The sequence below is a fragment of the Emys orbicularis genome, chromosome 6 (genome assembly GCF_028017835.1).
Source record: "Emys orbicularis isolate rEmyOrb1 chromosome 6, rEmyOrb1.hap1, whole genome shotgun sequence".
NCBI lineage: Eukaryota > Metazoa > Chordata > Testudines > Emydidae > Emys > Emys orbicularis.
In genome coordinates this window covers 71,995,753-72,011,810 of record NC_088688.1, presented here as the reverse complement: position 1 = coordinate 72,011,810, position 16,058 = coordinate 71,995,753, and the positions used below count along the sequence as shown (strand labels likewise).

General features: G+C 40.1%; 1 protein-coding gene across 1 annotated transcript in view; it reads right to left on the bottom strand.

Moving 5' to 3' along the window:
• KCNN2 (potassium calcium-activated channel subfamily N member 2) overlaps positions 1 to 13,473 on the bottom strand; it is a 92,058-nt gene extending 78,585 nt beyond the window's left edge. Inside the window, exons 1-3 of the mRNA XM_065406428.1 lie at positions 13,452 to 13,473; positions 11,157 to 12,250; positions 10,296 to 10,391 (exon numbers count right to left, since the gene is read on the bottom strand). Of these exons, the coding sequence (XP_065262500.1) occupies positions 10,296 to 10,391; positions 11,157 to 12,250; positions 13,452 to 13,473 (1,212 nt within the window). The remainder of the gene's footprint in view (positions 1 to 10,295; positions 10,392 to 11,156; positions 12,251 to 13,451) is intronic.
• Positions 13,474 to 16,058: the final 2,585 nt, after the last annotated feature.

Below are 16,058 nucleotides of genomic sequence, written 5' to 3'. Positions count from 1 at the left end.
AAGCACACTGATGTGTTTCATGAGAGAGTAAAGTTGAAGCAATGGCCCACAATTCTAGTCAAATATATCACATATATTGGTCAAGAGTGTGTAAAGAAAGACTGCCTAAGATAGTGTCCCATGAGAGGCATCAAAATGCTGTGGAGGCTTGAACAGATGTTCATAACAGCAATCTAGTGACTCATGGAGGTTTTCAACATTATACTATTAGAATGCTTCCTAACACTGACCTACATAGCCCAGTAATACAATATCACTGAATCTTTTGCATTGCAACATTATGTTGTAGGGGATGTAGTGTTGTGCCATATGCCATGCATATCAGTTACAGTGAGTTGTGCTATACACATGCTTCCTGACTACGGCACATTACCCAGACATTCATGAGAGTATTATTTTATTGTATGTTACAGTCTAAGTGTCATATTGCAGCCAAAGTAGTATTTGTATGACATGCCTCTCATTCCAATGGCATGTATTTCGCTGAGCGCAGGACTGGGCACCAGGAAATACTGAGTTCCAGTCATAGCTCTCACACCAATTTATTCTTTGGCTCTGGCCAAATCAAACTATTTGCCTCAATTTTCCCCATCTATGAAATGGCAGATAATAATAATTATTTAATTCACAAAAGCGTTGAGAGGATTAATTAACATTTTGAAGTCACTTTGACAGTGAAAAGCACAAGGTAAATAATGTACTCAGTTTTTTTTCCGTACTTTACACACACCCTATACCAACCTGTGGAGGTAAGGTGGTTACATCTTTTACTGTTCATGAAGGACACGCAGCTACTATTTAAACAGTTCAAAGCAAAAATCTTTACCAAAATTCTATTTGACAGGTGACAACTTATACACTTCACATCTCAGCAGACCAAATATAAAGTCCCATTTAGAAATATTTGTGACATATTGCAGATGAGAAAATTAAAAGATGGTTTTACTCAAAAAAGTGACTCTGTAGAAATGTCATTGTGGTGTCGTATATTTTTGTCTCCCAATTATTTCCATAGCAAACATGCTCCTTATACAAGCACAAAATCTCTACCACCCTCCCCAGTCCTGAAAACCTAGGCTCTGAGAGTCAAGCAGGGTTCCTTCCTTCTAAAGCATTATCACCAGTAATGAATGTTCTGCAAGCCAAATTACAGCTTCAGTTAAACCTGTGCAATACCTTTGTTTTCTGGTTATGCCTCCAGTGACACCTGTGCTGTCCTATTGCCTTCAATGGGTTTTCTCAGGTGCAATTGATTGTAACATAGTAAACAATTCTGTTGATAATGCTCAAGGGATAGACTTCAGCTCACTATGTGGGCTCTGAGGTGTCATATACTCAACAGCAATATTAGAAAGGATATACACAGGATAGATACATAATACACCTCTACCTCGATATAATGCTGTCCTCGGGAGCCAAAAAATCTTACCGCGTTATAGGTGAAACCGCGTTATATTGAACTTGCTTTGATCCACCGGAGTGCGCAGCCCCACCCCCCCGGAGCACTGCTTTACCGCGTTATATCCAAATTCGTGTTATATTGGGTCGTGTTATATCGAGGTAGCGGTGTATAAAACAAACTATCAGTATCTTCAGTTCCATACGTCTAGTTTAAAAATAAATTGATCCTAAGTGACAGCAAGTGCTTCGTCTTTTACTATTCTCTTTAACACTAGAATTCTTTCTAAACCAGAAAGATGTTCTATAACAATGAAATGTGATCCAGTGGCAACTATGAAATTTGTTTCAATAAAACTTCCAAAATTAAAGTACCAGTAATATAACAAAGTTGACCTACCTAGTCACAGTGAAAATACATAAGCTACTAAAAGTAAAATTGTTAAATATTGCAAAGACCAAATTTTCAGACTGGACTTTTCTCATCCACCTGTCAAATGTAATAGATTTTGTAAAATTACAAAAAAATTAAATACTATTAAAAGAAGGAGCAATATTTGATATCTAATACTGATTTTCTCTGTTCAGTCATGAGCTGTAGCTCTTTTATTAATTGTAATTATGTAAAAAAAGGGAAAGAATCCAACTTTACATTCAGTGAATGCAGCATTTTCATTGAGGGAGTTCCCATTGACTCCAATAAGTACCCGGAATGCATCACAGGAATAATTTGGTCTAGTGTTTATTGTAATAGTGGAAGTTTCTTAATAACTAAAGCTCCATATAAGTTTCCTACTGGTGTATGTTCCAATCTGCATATTTTGGGGAGTGGGAGGGAGAAAGAGAATCTCTGGGTTCCCCTATTTATTGCCCTACCAACACCTTTGGGCTACAGATTGTAATGACTTCCCCTGTGTTGATGAGAGTTGAATGTGGCTCAGTCATTGCAGGCCCATCAACAGCACTATGACTGCTAGCCAAGAATCACTTAAGAACACTCCAAGGCACTTCCTCTTCCCTCTCTGAGGAACCAAAGAGTGCTGCCTCCACAAAGAAGTCAGCCTCTACAGGCCTTGGAAGTGATGGATTGGGCTCTGGAAATTAACATGAGCTCGAATGGACCAGCCATGGCTTTGGAATTTTATTATGGTTTGTACTTCACTATTTTAAAGCTCACTGAAGTCCTGTAGACTTTCATCAAGACTTTTGCCTGAATATGGCCCGAAGGTCCAGTCTTATGAGGTGATGAGAAACTTCAGCTATTCAAGGGCTGCCGATCCTGATCCAATTCTACTAGCATAATTTTAACTTTCTGTGCCAGCAACTGAAGCTGCATCCTAGAGGGTGTCACTTCTGGGGAAAGGCATGTGGTGGTTACTCAGGTTAGGGCAGCTTTCACTTACATCGTGGGCTCTGTAGGAGTCCCAATGGTACAGATGCCCTGGAGGTGGCACTGAATTAGTACACACACGGAACATGCTCCACCCTAGCCAATGCTACCCATCTCCAAGGCCATACTGGTCAGCTCCAGACCCCTTGTGAAATAGGGATTATGAACATGTTATATCACGGTGTCCTCCCTCCTGGAGGATTTTTGTGAGATTAAAAAAAATAGTCACCAGAGGCCTTCTGTTCTGGGTTATGTAAGAAGAGGTCAGTGTAATCCTGAGCTGCATCCAGCTCTATGAGAAAAAAGGGCAATGCCACCTTCAGTAATATCAGAGTAACATATCTAATTTCTCATGCATTGCTATGAAAATTTTCTCTGTACAAATTATGAATTTCAACATTATGTTCTCTATCTTGGAAGAACAAGTTTTAATCATGATATATATTGCTATTTCAATTATGTAAAATAGTATGTGGTAACAGGCTGTGTATACATAGAATGAGTGCCTCACACATTGTATATCGGATGCCTTATACATTTTTGCAATAAATAATTCCAAAAATAGAATCAGCAAAAACTACCAATAATTCCTGTTTAATATATCCTATTCATTTGTGTATTTTAGGACCATGAAACAGCAGAAGGAAACTGACCCAAAATTTTCATGTTAGCCTTTTCCTTACTTTATCAGATTTAGGGTTGTCAAATGATCGAAAAAAATCTCAATTAATCGCAAGATTGAAAAAAAATCATGATTAATCGCAGTTTTAATCACATTGTTAGACAATAATCTAATACCAATTTTAATTCAGCATGGAAGCATGTCCTCTTGAATGGTGGTAGAAGCATGAAGGGGCATACGAATGTTTAGCATATCTGGCATATAATTCCTTGCAACACCGGCTATAACAGTGTCATGTGAACGCATGTTCCCACTTCAGGTGACGTTGTAAATAAGAAGTGGGCAGCATTATCTCCCATAAATGTAAGCAAACTTGTTTGTCTTAGCAATTGGCTGAACAAGAAGTAGGACTGAGTGGACTTGTAGGCTCTAAAGTTTTACATTGTTTTGTTTTTGAGTGCAGTTATGTAAAAAATAATAATTCAACATTTGTAAGTTGCACATTCATGATAAAGAGATTGCACTACAGTACTTGTATGAAGTGAATAGAAAGATACTGTTTCTTTTGTTAAACTTTTTTACAGTGCAAATATTTGTAATAAAAAATAATAATATAAAGTGAGCAGTGTACACTTTGTATTCTGTGTTGTAATTAAAATCAATATAATTGAAAATGTAGAAAAACATCCAAAATATGTATAGCAAATTTAAATTGGTATTCCATTATTATTTGTGATTAAAACTGCAATTAATTGTGACTATTTTCTATTGCACAACTAATTGTGACTTTTAAAAATCTAGTTAATTTGTTTTGCGTTAATTGCTTGAGTTAACTGTGATTAATTGACAGCCCTAATTAGATTCTATTGCAGACACACTGAACTATCTAACTGCTCAGTAATGGACAAAAATACAGTGATTCAATGCCCAATTACATTTTCTCATTCTTGACATGGTTGACACCGTACTAACTGCAACTGACAGGGAAACTTTTGCCATTCTAGTATTCTTTTATTTGTAGCTGTCTCATTCCTCAAATGAGACAGTAACGATGAAATTCATCTGAGCTATTTCCTTTTCCTCAAAACTTTCAATCAAATGCTCAGAGAGAAAAAACAGTTATTTAACACTGTCACTAACGAGTTATAAAGGTCAGCTCTGAAATCAGAAGCCCCTAATCCTAAAAATGAAGTATTGCAGAAAATTTAGCCAATGTGCTTTTCATTTACCTTATGCTGAATCAATGTTGAATAAAAATTCCTGTCTCCCTTCCCCCATAGCTTTCCCAATTTCTTGTTGGTGGCTTCTGCCTGTATTGGTCTTCCTGCCACACACACTTATGCTGTGCATGCATGACAGATCAAGAAAGGCCAACAAGCCCATTTTGTGGTAAACCAACAGCAACACATACAATTAATTTGTGGTGCAACTCCATACACCCTGCAAGCAACGATATATTACCATTCCATTATATAAATAATGTAAGAACCTCTATGTGTGCAGAACCTTTATAAGTAAAAGCACTGCTAAATGATATGTGGTATGTAGTGGATACCAGAAATCATAGGGCTTATGTCTCATTTCATTCAATATGTACAAAGGTGGCAAAATTTAGAACCCTATAGTTAAACTTATTCCAGCTTTATTTAAAATATAAAGGAAGGAGAAATCAAAATTGCCTCAATCATCATAATCAATGTGTATAGCATATCTCAAGGTTCATTATTTTCATTCATTAAGTCTCCCACAGTTTTCTTGGGTTTATAATTTTAAAGTAAACATTCTATTTAAACTAAAAGTCCATATAGAAAATATACCATAAATTATGATGTATAATTGCAAAAGTAAACCACTAGCCCTGGAGGGTTTCTGTCTCCATTACACAGGTTCCCAGTTCCTCAGTGGGATATTAGATAAGCCTGAGAATGATGGGCCACTAGTTTGTCACTGGCCAATAAAAATAAAGTTTATTAGTCTTACCCTACCTATCTCAAAAACTTCCTTAGCAGACTTGCAGTCAGGGAAGCAGCTACCCTGTGTCAGGACTCTAGGGAAAGCATTGAGTATGCTTTCCCTATGGAGACATACATTCTCATCCAGAGAACAGTTTCTTTGATGAACCCAGAAGGCTTACGGATCTTTCATGGGCCAAAAGCCACCAACCCTTCTTTTGCCTGGATAGGCATGCTAATGCATATTTCATAATCTCCCAACTAAAATGTTTTCATAGCATTATGGGTATGAGACAAATGAAGAAAACTCAGCGTTAATGCTGTCTACATCTTTGACTCCTGATGTTCTTGCCTTGTTCACAAAGACATAAGCTAAGAATAAAGTATGATCCTTACATTTAAAATGTCCTGGATCCTGCTGATTTGTGCTAGACTTAACATAACAGTTAGAAAGTTAATAAATTATTGTAATAGATCACCCTTTACCCACTGAGAGTTTCAAAATAAAATGTATTTTTATAATAGACTTTCAATTATTGTGTTAGTGTATTTCAAAAACGTATTTGTTTGAAAAAAAACTTTAAAAAGGTTGCAAAACATCCAAACATCATACTTTCCCTAGTACTCTAGAAATATAGTATTCAGGAAGCCTTGATCTATGTACATTTATTGGAGCATAAAAATGAATTTGTTTTGCTAATGGGTTTAGAATGCAAGACTTAATGTGCATTCAAAAATCATGAATTTCTATTCAGTTAATATCAAAAGCCAATAAAATGTCATTTAAACCTTGCATTTCCAGGAGCATTTTGAAATGGAAATTGAAAATTCTTTATAAATGATGTTAACATATAGTTTCTGTTTAGAACACCAGGACGTAAAGCGCCATAGCCAAGCATTGCCAAGAGAATTTCCAATATGGAGCTGTCTGTGGTGCTGAAAGAGAAAAAACCAACCTATGGCACGAGGAACTGCTGCCCTTCTGCCTTCTCACTATGGAGCACATGGTCTAACAAAATAATAATCTAACATGTATCAGCTCAACCAAGGCTGTAATATAAAATTTCCTCCATAAAATAACCTTGTGAAGGAACCTCATAATTCTAATAAAACCCGCTTACCAAACATCTTTAAAATAGGATCCTTGTGGGGTCTGGAATGGCAAGCTGCAGAGTTTAGCTTTATTGCCAATTTGACTGTTTTCCTATCAGAATACATCAGAAGAGACATTTAAATTGGTAGCACACAGTCATCTCCAGTACAGGGAAGGACTGAACCACACATTGTTCACACTTCCCATTGGCAGTAGCTCAAGGTAGTCATTGAAAATAAAGAAGAAATTTTGATTCCAGCTAGTAGGCATTTTAGGCCATCAGGTGCTGTCAAGAGTAACTTCTGAGAGCAGAAACAATCTGTAAACTTTCATCGTTTGTCACAAAATACTTTCCATCATGTTTTGTAGAACAAATACCTCTCATTTCCAAGTAGCATTGCTTCCCTCAAATTGTAAAACGTGACACACTACAAACAGAGAATATGGATATTCTTCCAATTCCTAGAATATTGTTTGCTATCTCAGCGAGTGCCTGTTAATTTGCACTGTACTGACTAGCACAGTCTCAACACTTCTCAGATGAGGATTAGAATGGAATCAATGCTCAAACACAGATTAGGTTAACAACAATTAGTGAGTTCAAACAACCCACCAGAGGAAAAAAACAACCAAACAATAAAACCTTCATCGTCAAGTATGCCACATCTCTATGGACATAATCCTGTAGTCCTCACTAAGGATAAAACTCTCATTGAAGCTAACAGACGTTAAAAATTTGGCAATATAGATGTCCCTTCAGAAAACAGATGGCTAAAAACTTGATCTTCTTTAAATCTACTGATAGTAGGAGTGTGCAATATTTTTCATGGAACAATAATCTGAAGAATAGATTTCACAATTTCTGTTACAAGCCAAAATATTTAAATTGTGTCCACTGTATTCAGACATGAAGTGTAACATTCACTTATATACCCAGTTATTATTTGCTACTTATATGGCTATTTATGTTGCTTTTTGTGTTTTTTTACAGAAAGGGGAATAAAAAGTTTTAAGTAGGTTGCCTCTAAATCAGGAGGATATTTAATGTTGTCAGCTTAAAGGTGGTATAGTGCCCTTTCCCATGTTGCTGAAAAGAGATCTCCTTCTTCATTGTCCAGGTAAATGAACTGAGCCCTGAAGATCTGCAGTTTATCCAGAATCCTACAATGACTATTGGCAGTCTATAGTACCTTCCTGATGAAAAGAAACTGTATCACTATTTTGCAACTAAGGGTTTGTCTACACTACTGTGTGGGGTCGATATAAGATATGCAACTTCAGCTACATGAATAGCGTAGCTGAAGTTGCCATACTTAGATCTACTTATCACCGTGTCTTCACTGCGGTAAGTTGACTGCTGATTCTCTCCTGTCGACTCTGCTTGCGCTCCTCGTTCTGGTGGAGTACCAGAGTTGACGAAAGAGTGCTCAGTGGATCTGGCAGGCAGTGTAGACAAGTCCTAAGTATGTTTTTAGTTTTAGTGCTGTCAGGCAGTGTTAAACTATATTAACTTCGATTAAGCTAGTAGATGGTGTTACTCATTCTATATCATCTCATTTACTGGGAAGCTCTCTAAGAGGGGCACCAAACCCAGAAGAATTCACAGAAATACAACCAAAGTTGCATTTTTGTTTATTACCGACCAGAAAAACAAATGAGTCACTGTAATGTAGGGTTGCCAACACTGTATTTCAAAAAATAAGGGACTGTTTCCTTAGCACCTTCCCCTCCCCCTGTACTCACCTACATTCGCCGGGGGTATTTCTTGCTGCTTTTTGCAGCACTCAGCAACTCCCGATCTTGTTGTACAGAGATAAAAAAATAAGGGACATCCCTTGTAATAAGGGACTGTTGGCAACCGTACTGTAAGGTATTTGATTTCATATATATTAGCTGAAGAACAGAAGTCCTGGATTATTTTATCTTTTGTTAACAACTGGAGAAGACACATACAAAAAGACGCACAAGATCCAGCTTTACTCCCAGCTGTAGCAATTATTATTTGCAAAAATTTAGCTGACAAATGTAAATCTATGGTCTTTCTAAATAATTAGTACTAATCAAAATCCTAGCACAAAATCAGTGATATATTTTTTGGATCTGTTGTAGATTATTCAAGTTCCCTTATGAATACAATTGTAGGCACATTTCTCTACAAAACATTAACTTCTCCAAACTTCAGAAATCTTTGGGCTTTTTCTTAATATTATTTATTTTGGTTAGGGTTGTGAGTTGGTTTTTGGGGGGCAGGGCAATAATCTACACATGGCGATTGTTTAATGAACAAATGTTTGAGTACTTTCAAAATTTTTATTTTACTGTAGTTTGGAAAATTAACTGATGTATACATAGATAAAATTAATTATCTTAAAATTTCTTTATATTTTCTATTTAAAGTTTCTTAACAGAATTGCATACAGCAACTGAAATATCTAGGAAGGTTATTTTTAAGTACATTTTTACATAACACACTTCTACAATTTTCATTATGAAAAGCACTGTGAGGGAAAAAACCTCTGCATTACAGAAATATCAACACATTTTTTTCTATTTTTCTTAAGTCCTCCAATAGTTTATATTAACACTTCTACAGCAACTACTCAAGAAGAATTTAATTAACAGGTTTCCTAGCTCTATGATCTTAGTGCAAAGAAACTAGAGCCTGATTCAGAAATGGGAGTTTTGCACATATAAGGACTGCAGGATCAGGGTCCTATTTTGCAAATGGTCTCAGATAAAACAGTATTCTTTTACTCTAACCTTAGCAGGTAGAAGCCTGTACTTACTCTTATATAACAACTATATTATAGAGCGACACAATGGATGAGGTAATATCATTTATTGGACCAACTTTGTTGTAGCTCAAAAGCTTGTCTCTTGCACCAACAGAAGTTGATCCACTGACCTTGTCTCTCTAAAATCTGGGACCAACATAGCTGCAACAACAACTATATTATAGTTCCTTTATAAGTGTGCCATTTTTCTTTCTGTTAATTGATACAACACAAAAAAAGTTTCTTTGTCCTTGAAAATATTCACTACTGCTTTAAGCCACAAGTTCTCTATAGCAGGAAATAACAATAGCATTATATGCATCTAGGAATAAAACACCAAGGAAAAATTAATGTGGAGATTATCCTTATTTGATTATAAATCCAATCCTTCCTTCACTCCTTAGCTAAGCAAAATCCCAATTGAAAATTTGGGTTATTTATGGAAGGAAGTCTACAAGTCCTGAAAAGGTACATTTTTAAATACTAATGAAGGCAACACTTGTTGACCATTACATTTTTTTCTCACATTTCTTTACTAGATGCCTATAATTTCTGTGGCATTAAAAATATCTGTTTACAGTTTAAACATTTTATGGCTTGTTTTATTTATCTTTTTTCTTTCCAATTATTGTCTTATCTTCAGTGTTTAGGACAGCATGGTTAAGACTTCATATCTAGAGGTGACTGATGTCTCCTTACAATTAATCATGTGATCTAATGAGGATGTCTGGGTCAGCATAATATAGTTCTAAATTCTGGGCTAAAAAATTCCCCTTATAGCATAAAACAACAAGTGTACACAGAATACTCTATTCAGTCATTTATAATAAGTGATTATGCAGCATATTACAGACATTTTTATAACTTCTAATAGGAATATCAATTTATTATATTTAGTCTCCAAGATCCCTTTGAAATAGATTCAGTAAACTGCACCAAAAACAAAGTGAATGTTTTCTGAAATACTGGAAAAGAGTAACTACTCACCAAAGAATGCCCTTTGAAAACTGAGTCTTTTCATTACCGACAGTTTCAATGTTTGGTAGTTTATAAAGTGAAACATTACCTGAATTTCCCTTGCGTGGTATACAATAATAAGACCAAGCAGAATAATCGTGGAGAGGCTAATAAGGCATTTTAGAGCTAATGAATACAGCGACTCCTGCAACAGAAAAATATTTGAGTGTCCATGAAAAGATATACACCTTTATAAAGACTTTTTGTCCTTCACCCTTCTGAACTGTGATGGGGGGAAATCTATCTTGCATAACAGAGACCAGGATTACTGACTTGATTTCTATCTTTTAAGGATGAAGAATAGGTGCCCTAAATCAAAACGGCTACTTGTCATTGCTTCAGCAGCAAGACCAGTACAGGTGGGACAGCCAGCACTGGGAAACCAATTTACTCTAGAGACTGCCAATGGGATGGAGAGCTCTAGTCCCAGAGGGAAAAAAAGTCTCTCTCAAGTCTATGGAATTACACAAATCCAAAGAAATTGACCCTGGTTGGCAGAATGAAGAGTTGAGCGTGGCGATTTAAACTGCTGACTTCGAAAACACAGTTTTCTTTTCAAGTTGTTCTTAAATCCCTTCTCTCCCTCCTCCTCATCCTTTCCCTCCCAGGTATGTAGCGCATGTCGCAAAGGAGCAGCGCCTAACGGACACTGGTGACACTGGCAGGTGAATGTAGAAAGTGTCTGCAGGGCATACACTGGGTGGAAGCCGCTCTCCGCGGGGGAAAGGCGGACTGACTGACAGACCAAACAGCTAGCTGGGACCTTGGAGAGAGCGCGGAAGGCAGAAGGAGGGAAGGGTGGGTAGGAAGCTGGTGCCTGGGAGAAAGCAAGCCCAGCAGCAGGAGGAGTGAGGGTGGGTGGCTGGCAGCTAGCGCTTTGGAAGGGAGGCGAGCGGGGAGGGGCAGGTACCTTGGTGTAGGCGCCCCAGGACAGCTCGGTCTCGATGACCATCACCACGATGCCGAACATGCCGAAGATGAGCGCGTAGTCGCTGAGCCGCTTGCGCTTCTCGAAGAGCGCTCGGCGGTGCCCCAGCTTGTAGCCGATGTTTTGGTTTTTCTTCTTGCTGGACTTGCTGCCGCTGTTGTTCTGGCTGCTGCCCCCCACGCTGCCCCCGGGGCCGGGGCCGTGCAGCGCCAGGTTGTTGGAGTTGTTGTGCTCCGGCTTGGACACCACGATCTCCGGGGCTGAGGAGGCGGCGGCGGCGGCGCCGGGGCTGGAGAGCGGCGGCTGCAGCGGCTGGGACTCGGAGTCCAGTTCCTGGAGGTTCCTGCGGGACGAGCTCAGGTGGCTGAGCGGCCGCATGACGCCGCCGTTGTACCTGCAGCTGCTCATGGCTATTTCGGTGAAGGGGTTGCTCTCCCGGCGCTGGTGGGGCTGCTGGTGGTGGTGGGTGCTGCCGCTGCTGACACTGCTGCTGGGGCTGGCTGCCTGCTGCTGCAGACTATGGCACTGGTGGTACTGGGGGTGGTGGTGGTGGTGGTGGTACTGGGGGTGGTGTGGCTGCCTGGACGAACCGGCATGGCTGGAGGGGGTGAGCTCGCTCACGTTCAGCTGGCTGCCCTGCCTAGAGGAGGCGGCGGAGGAGGAGAGCGGCGAGGAGTGGGTCCTGAAAGCGCCCGACAGGGGCGAGGAAGTGCGGAGCAGCAGGGGCAGGTTATCCCCCGCCGCAGCCCCAGAGTAGGTGCAGTTGTTGCACTGGAGGCATGGGCTGTGCTGCTGGAGCAGGCTCTGCTTGTCCTGGCCCGGTGGCTGCTGCTGCTGGCAATGCAGGCGCGGGCGCTGCTGCTCTGAGCAGAAGCCCGGCTGGAACTGCAGCGGTGTTTCCATGTCAGAGCTGTTAAAGCTGCAGGAAGACCAGGCGGTGGTGCACCCTGCGCAATGCGTTATGGTCGGCAGCGGCGAGTCCTGCCGCCGCCACGAAGGGCCCATCCCGGCGCCCGTAGAATCCAGCCGGCGAGTCCGATTGGTCGGGCGAACCAAAACAACGGGCATGACGTCACCTGGAGGACGGGAAAGCTGCAGCGTGAGGCGAGGAGCGAGGGAAGGGAGGAGGCGCGAGGAGAATCCCGGGAGCAGCTGTCAGCCAGCGCGAGCGCTGCCCCGCCCCTGCCCGGGGAATTCCACCTTCCCTGCAGTGCAACACAGCCCGGGCGGGGCGCGGCGAGCCGTGCTGCAAGAGCTGCTCAGGCAGGTAAGGGTCCGTCCGTCTTCTCCCTCGGGGGCACTTACACCAGGGATCGTCCCGCCGGAGCAACAACAAGGCACAATTAATAACCACAATCACCATTCGTAGCAATATTCTGCCCTCCTAGAGCCTGCCACGGTGGGTGCCTCAAACCCTTCGCAAGCACTAACGACTTGCTGTCAACGCGCAGCGCAACCAGCAACCCTGACTAGCACAGCACTTGAGGTGGTTATATTCCATCTGGAATCCCGTTATAATACCTTTGGCCCTACAGCTGCTGCCTGTTAGGATCAGAAATCTCTGCAGTTGGGATTTGCTGCTGCCTGTTTACATTAATCTGCAAATTATTCCTCATTCCACCCAATTTGTATCCAAAACTGGGGGAAATGTGGCCTCGTAATTACTTGTTAGCAAAAGGTGCTGCAGTTAGGATACTACAAGTTTGACAGGTAACAGTATCAGTTTCAATAGGATACAAATGCGGTACCAGTGCAATACCTGGTGTATTTCATTTGACTTCATGGGGAAAGGGCGGCATGCAGGAATTTTCCCCTGCCCGGGTAATTATTTTGGGAGTAACTTGGAACGGATTGCTCGATTTGATTCATAATAACAGGAAATCCCAGAATTACAGTGATAGAGGCAGCGATGATGCCCTTGCCTGTGTATTGTGGTTCTGATCTGGAGGCAGCCGTGAAAAGCTTTGCACCGAAGTGCGGGAGGAGTGAATTGTTGAGCCAGGACGTGTGGCTGTTTCTAACGCGGAACTAGGACTTCACCTGTTCACAAACAATTAGCTATAGGGAGAGAAATAACCCCCACCACCACTCCACACACACTCCAGACCCTTCTCCTTGACATGCTTAAATGATTTTCAGTCCCGATGTGCATTGGAAGCATTGGCATGCACGTCCCAAAGCTCTGAACTAGGGGGAAATGGGGAAGCCTGGCTGGAGGCGGGGATTTCCCCGGACCTAGCAATGCCCTCCTCGGCGTAGACCGTTGGATTCGCTCACATTTACGCTTTTTCCGAAACATCGGGCTTTGCGCCCCGCTTCTTCCTGTCCCCGTCTTCAGCTGCACTGGAAAGATGGTAGTAGGTGAGGCCTGGCCCCGGGGCGGTAGGAGCAGAAAGGAGGCCCTGCTAGTGGCCGCGGGGAGCTGTCCAGCGATCCCCAGCAGAGCCCGGAGGGAAGGCGCGGCGGAGTCCTCCTGCCCCTCGGCTTCCTCTTTTCTCCTGCTGGCCACCTGCAGCAGGTTCCCTGGAGACCTGAAAGACAGACATGTAGCATGACTTCATGTCTCCAGGCATCCTCTCCCTGTCTGCCTACCTATGCACTCAGAACAAGCATACATATGAGAGAATAGAGAGAAGACTCAAGCTATTTCAAGAAAGAGGTTGCCATATGTATGTGTGTGTTAATGTACATGCAGAGACACTAAACTCTAAGGGTGAAATCTGGACCCCATTGAAATCCATGGAAAAATTCCCTCTGATTTCCATGGGACCAGGATTTTGCCCTGTGGTTCAGGCAACTAAATGCATGAGCAGTCCCATGTGCATGCATAAGTGTTTGCAGGATTGGGGCCTAAAACTGCACTCATTCACTAAGTTTGTTATTCATATGAAGTCAATGGACTATTAGCAAAAGGATTATTTCTGAGTAAGGGTTTGCAGGATTGGGTTCAGAGGCTTAGATATACTCCTTTAAAAGTGGAGGGGTAGGGGGGAAGGGAGAGAAGAGACACAGGAATCGGCAAATCTGTAACTGGATTTTCCCACTAAAAATAAAAGAATACTCAAAAATAAACTAAATTCCAACCATTTTTCAAATCCTACAATTAAAAAATTTGAGGGATTTTGCAATATGATTTTTTTTAAAAATTGAGAGAAGTCAGTCAGTAGAAGATTCACGGTGTTTTAAAAAAAAATCTGCCAACAATAGTCCACCAAAAGATTTACATGATAGAGACTTGTTCTAATAGGTCTAAGACTTACTGTGAAACAGGATCACTTTCATTAAGTAATTGTATTTCTGACCTGGATCCAATTTCTTGAAATTCTATTCTGCAACAATTCTAATGTTGGCCATCCACTACCATTTTGCCTTCTTTTCCCCAGTGACTTCAAGTGAATAATTCATTTTAGCAGTTCCCTTAGACAGTTTAATGTCTGAGCCAGATAAAGTCTCTATTTTGCATTTACTTAGAGAGAGGAAAGAATCGTGAAAATGGTAAGTGATTCATTTATTATAGCCATGCTGCTCTCACTGCTAGAGTTAAGGCTGTGTCAGCATTTCCATTATGCAGATAGTTTCCAAGAACCAGAAATTCAACTGTTAAATTTCATTTGAATGGCCTGACTTTAAGGGGTCAAAGTCTCTAGAAATCTTTATTTTTTCCCTAATAGTTAGGGGAAATGTTTGTTCAAGCATTTGTAAATTATAGAAATGCAGAAAAAATAATTGTTGATGATAGGTTTGTGTTTGTGTTTTTCAGTAGGTGTTTCCATCTTACAAAATAATTAGATTCCCAATGACATTGTGGATGCTTTAATCAGGTCTGTCTTGGGTAATTTTATTGGGGGTGAGGTTGTCAGAGAGGAGTGGATGAAGTGTTTGAACAACTAAGCTATTTAATTTAGGAAAGGCAAATTTACAGCAGACCAATAACTTTATCCTCAGCCAGAATGTGGTATATTGCTTTTAGGACACAGATCTTGTAAATACATATTCATAGCAGTTTCACTGATGTAATAAAACATAGTAGTTCTAAAAACCAGTCACAGGATTATTGCAATGACCCACAAATTGGGGTGTTTAAGTATGCTTAGACATGATTATAAAATAAGTGCCTGTAAATATGGATTTGCATGATATACAGTATCATAATGTGACATCTTTTATGAGCATCTGTTGGGTTAATAATCTGGATTTGAAGTCCCTTAATACATATTTGAATGACAGATGAAGTTATAATATTCTGTTAACTCAATCTGCACCTTTAAACTATATTAATGTACTTGAACTGTATAAACGCACTTCTCATATATTTGAGTAAAAAGGAAATTGTTTTACACTTAAGAACAAATATTTTAAGTAAATTTAACAGTATTATAAACAGACAAAACAAAATCCAGAGTTATGCCATGCATTCTACCTCAAGTTGTTCTGTTTTGTCTAAATCTTGAAGGGGCTCCTATGGTAATATTTGGGTCTCAGATTAGTCCACAGTGGCACATCTCAAGGACTATATTTGTAAATCTATCTATGCATGGAAATTCTATGTAAAGTTAGGTACCAAGAGATTTGCTTCATGATAGGATGAATTAAAGAATGTAGACAGTTTTAACTTTGAACTTCCTTACTTTTGTCTGTTCATGTCATGGTCTTAATGTTAGCTTAATATACTTTTTTCCCCCTTTAACCTTCCTGGCCACATTTGTTCTTTATCCTGAAGATTTCATATCATGTCAGTTTATCATGAGTTAATCTTAAATGCATAACTAAATCTTCAGATTTTCTGTGTTTTCATCTAATCTGATAATTTAGTTTTAATTAATTGTGAATAAAGTTATAAAATCAGAAAAAATAAGATGAATTTTTAATAGTAGAACACGTATA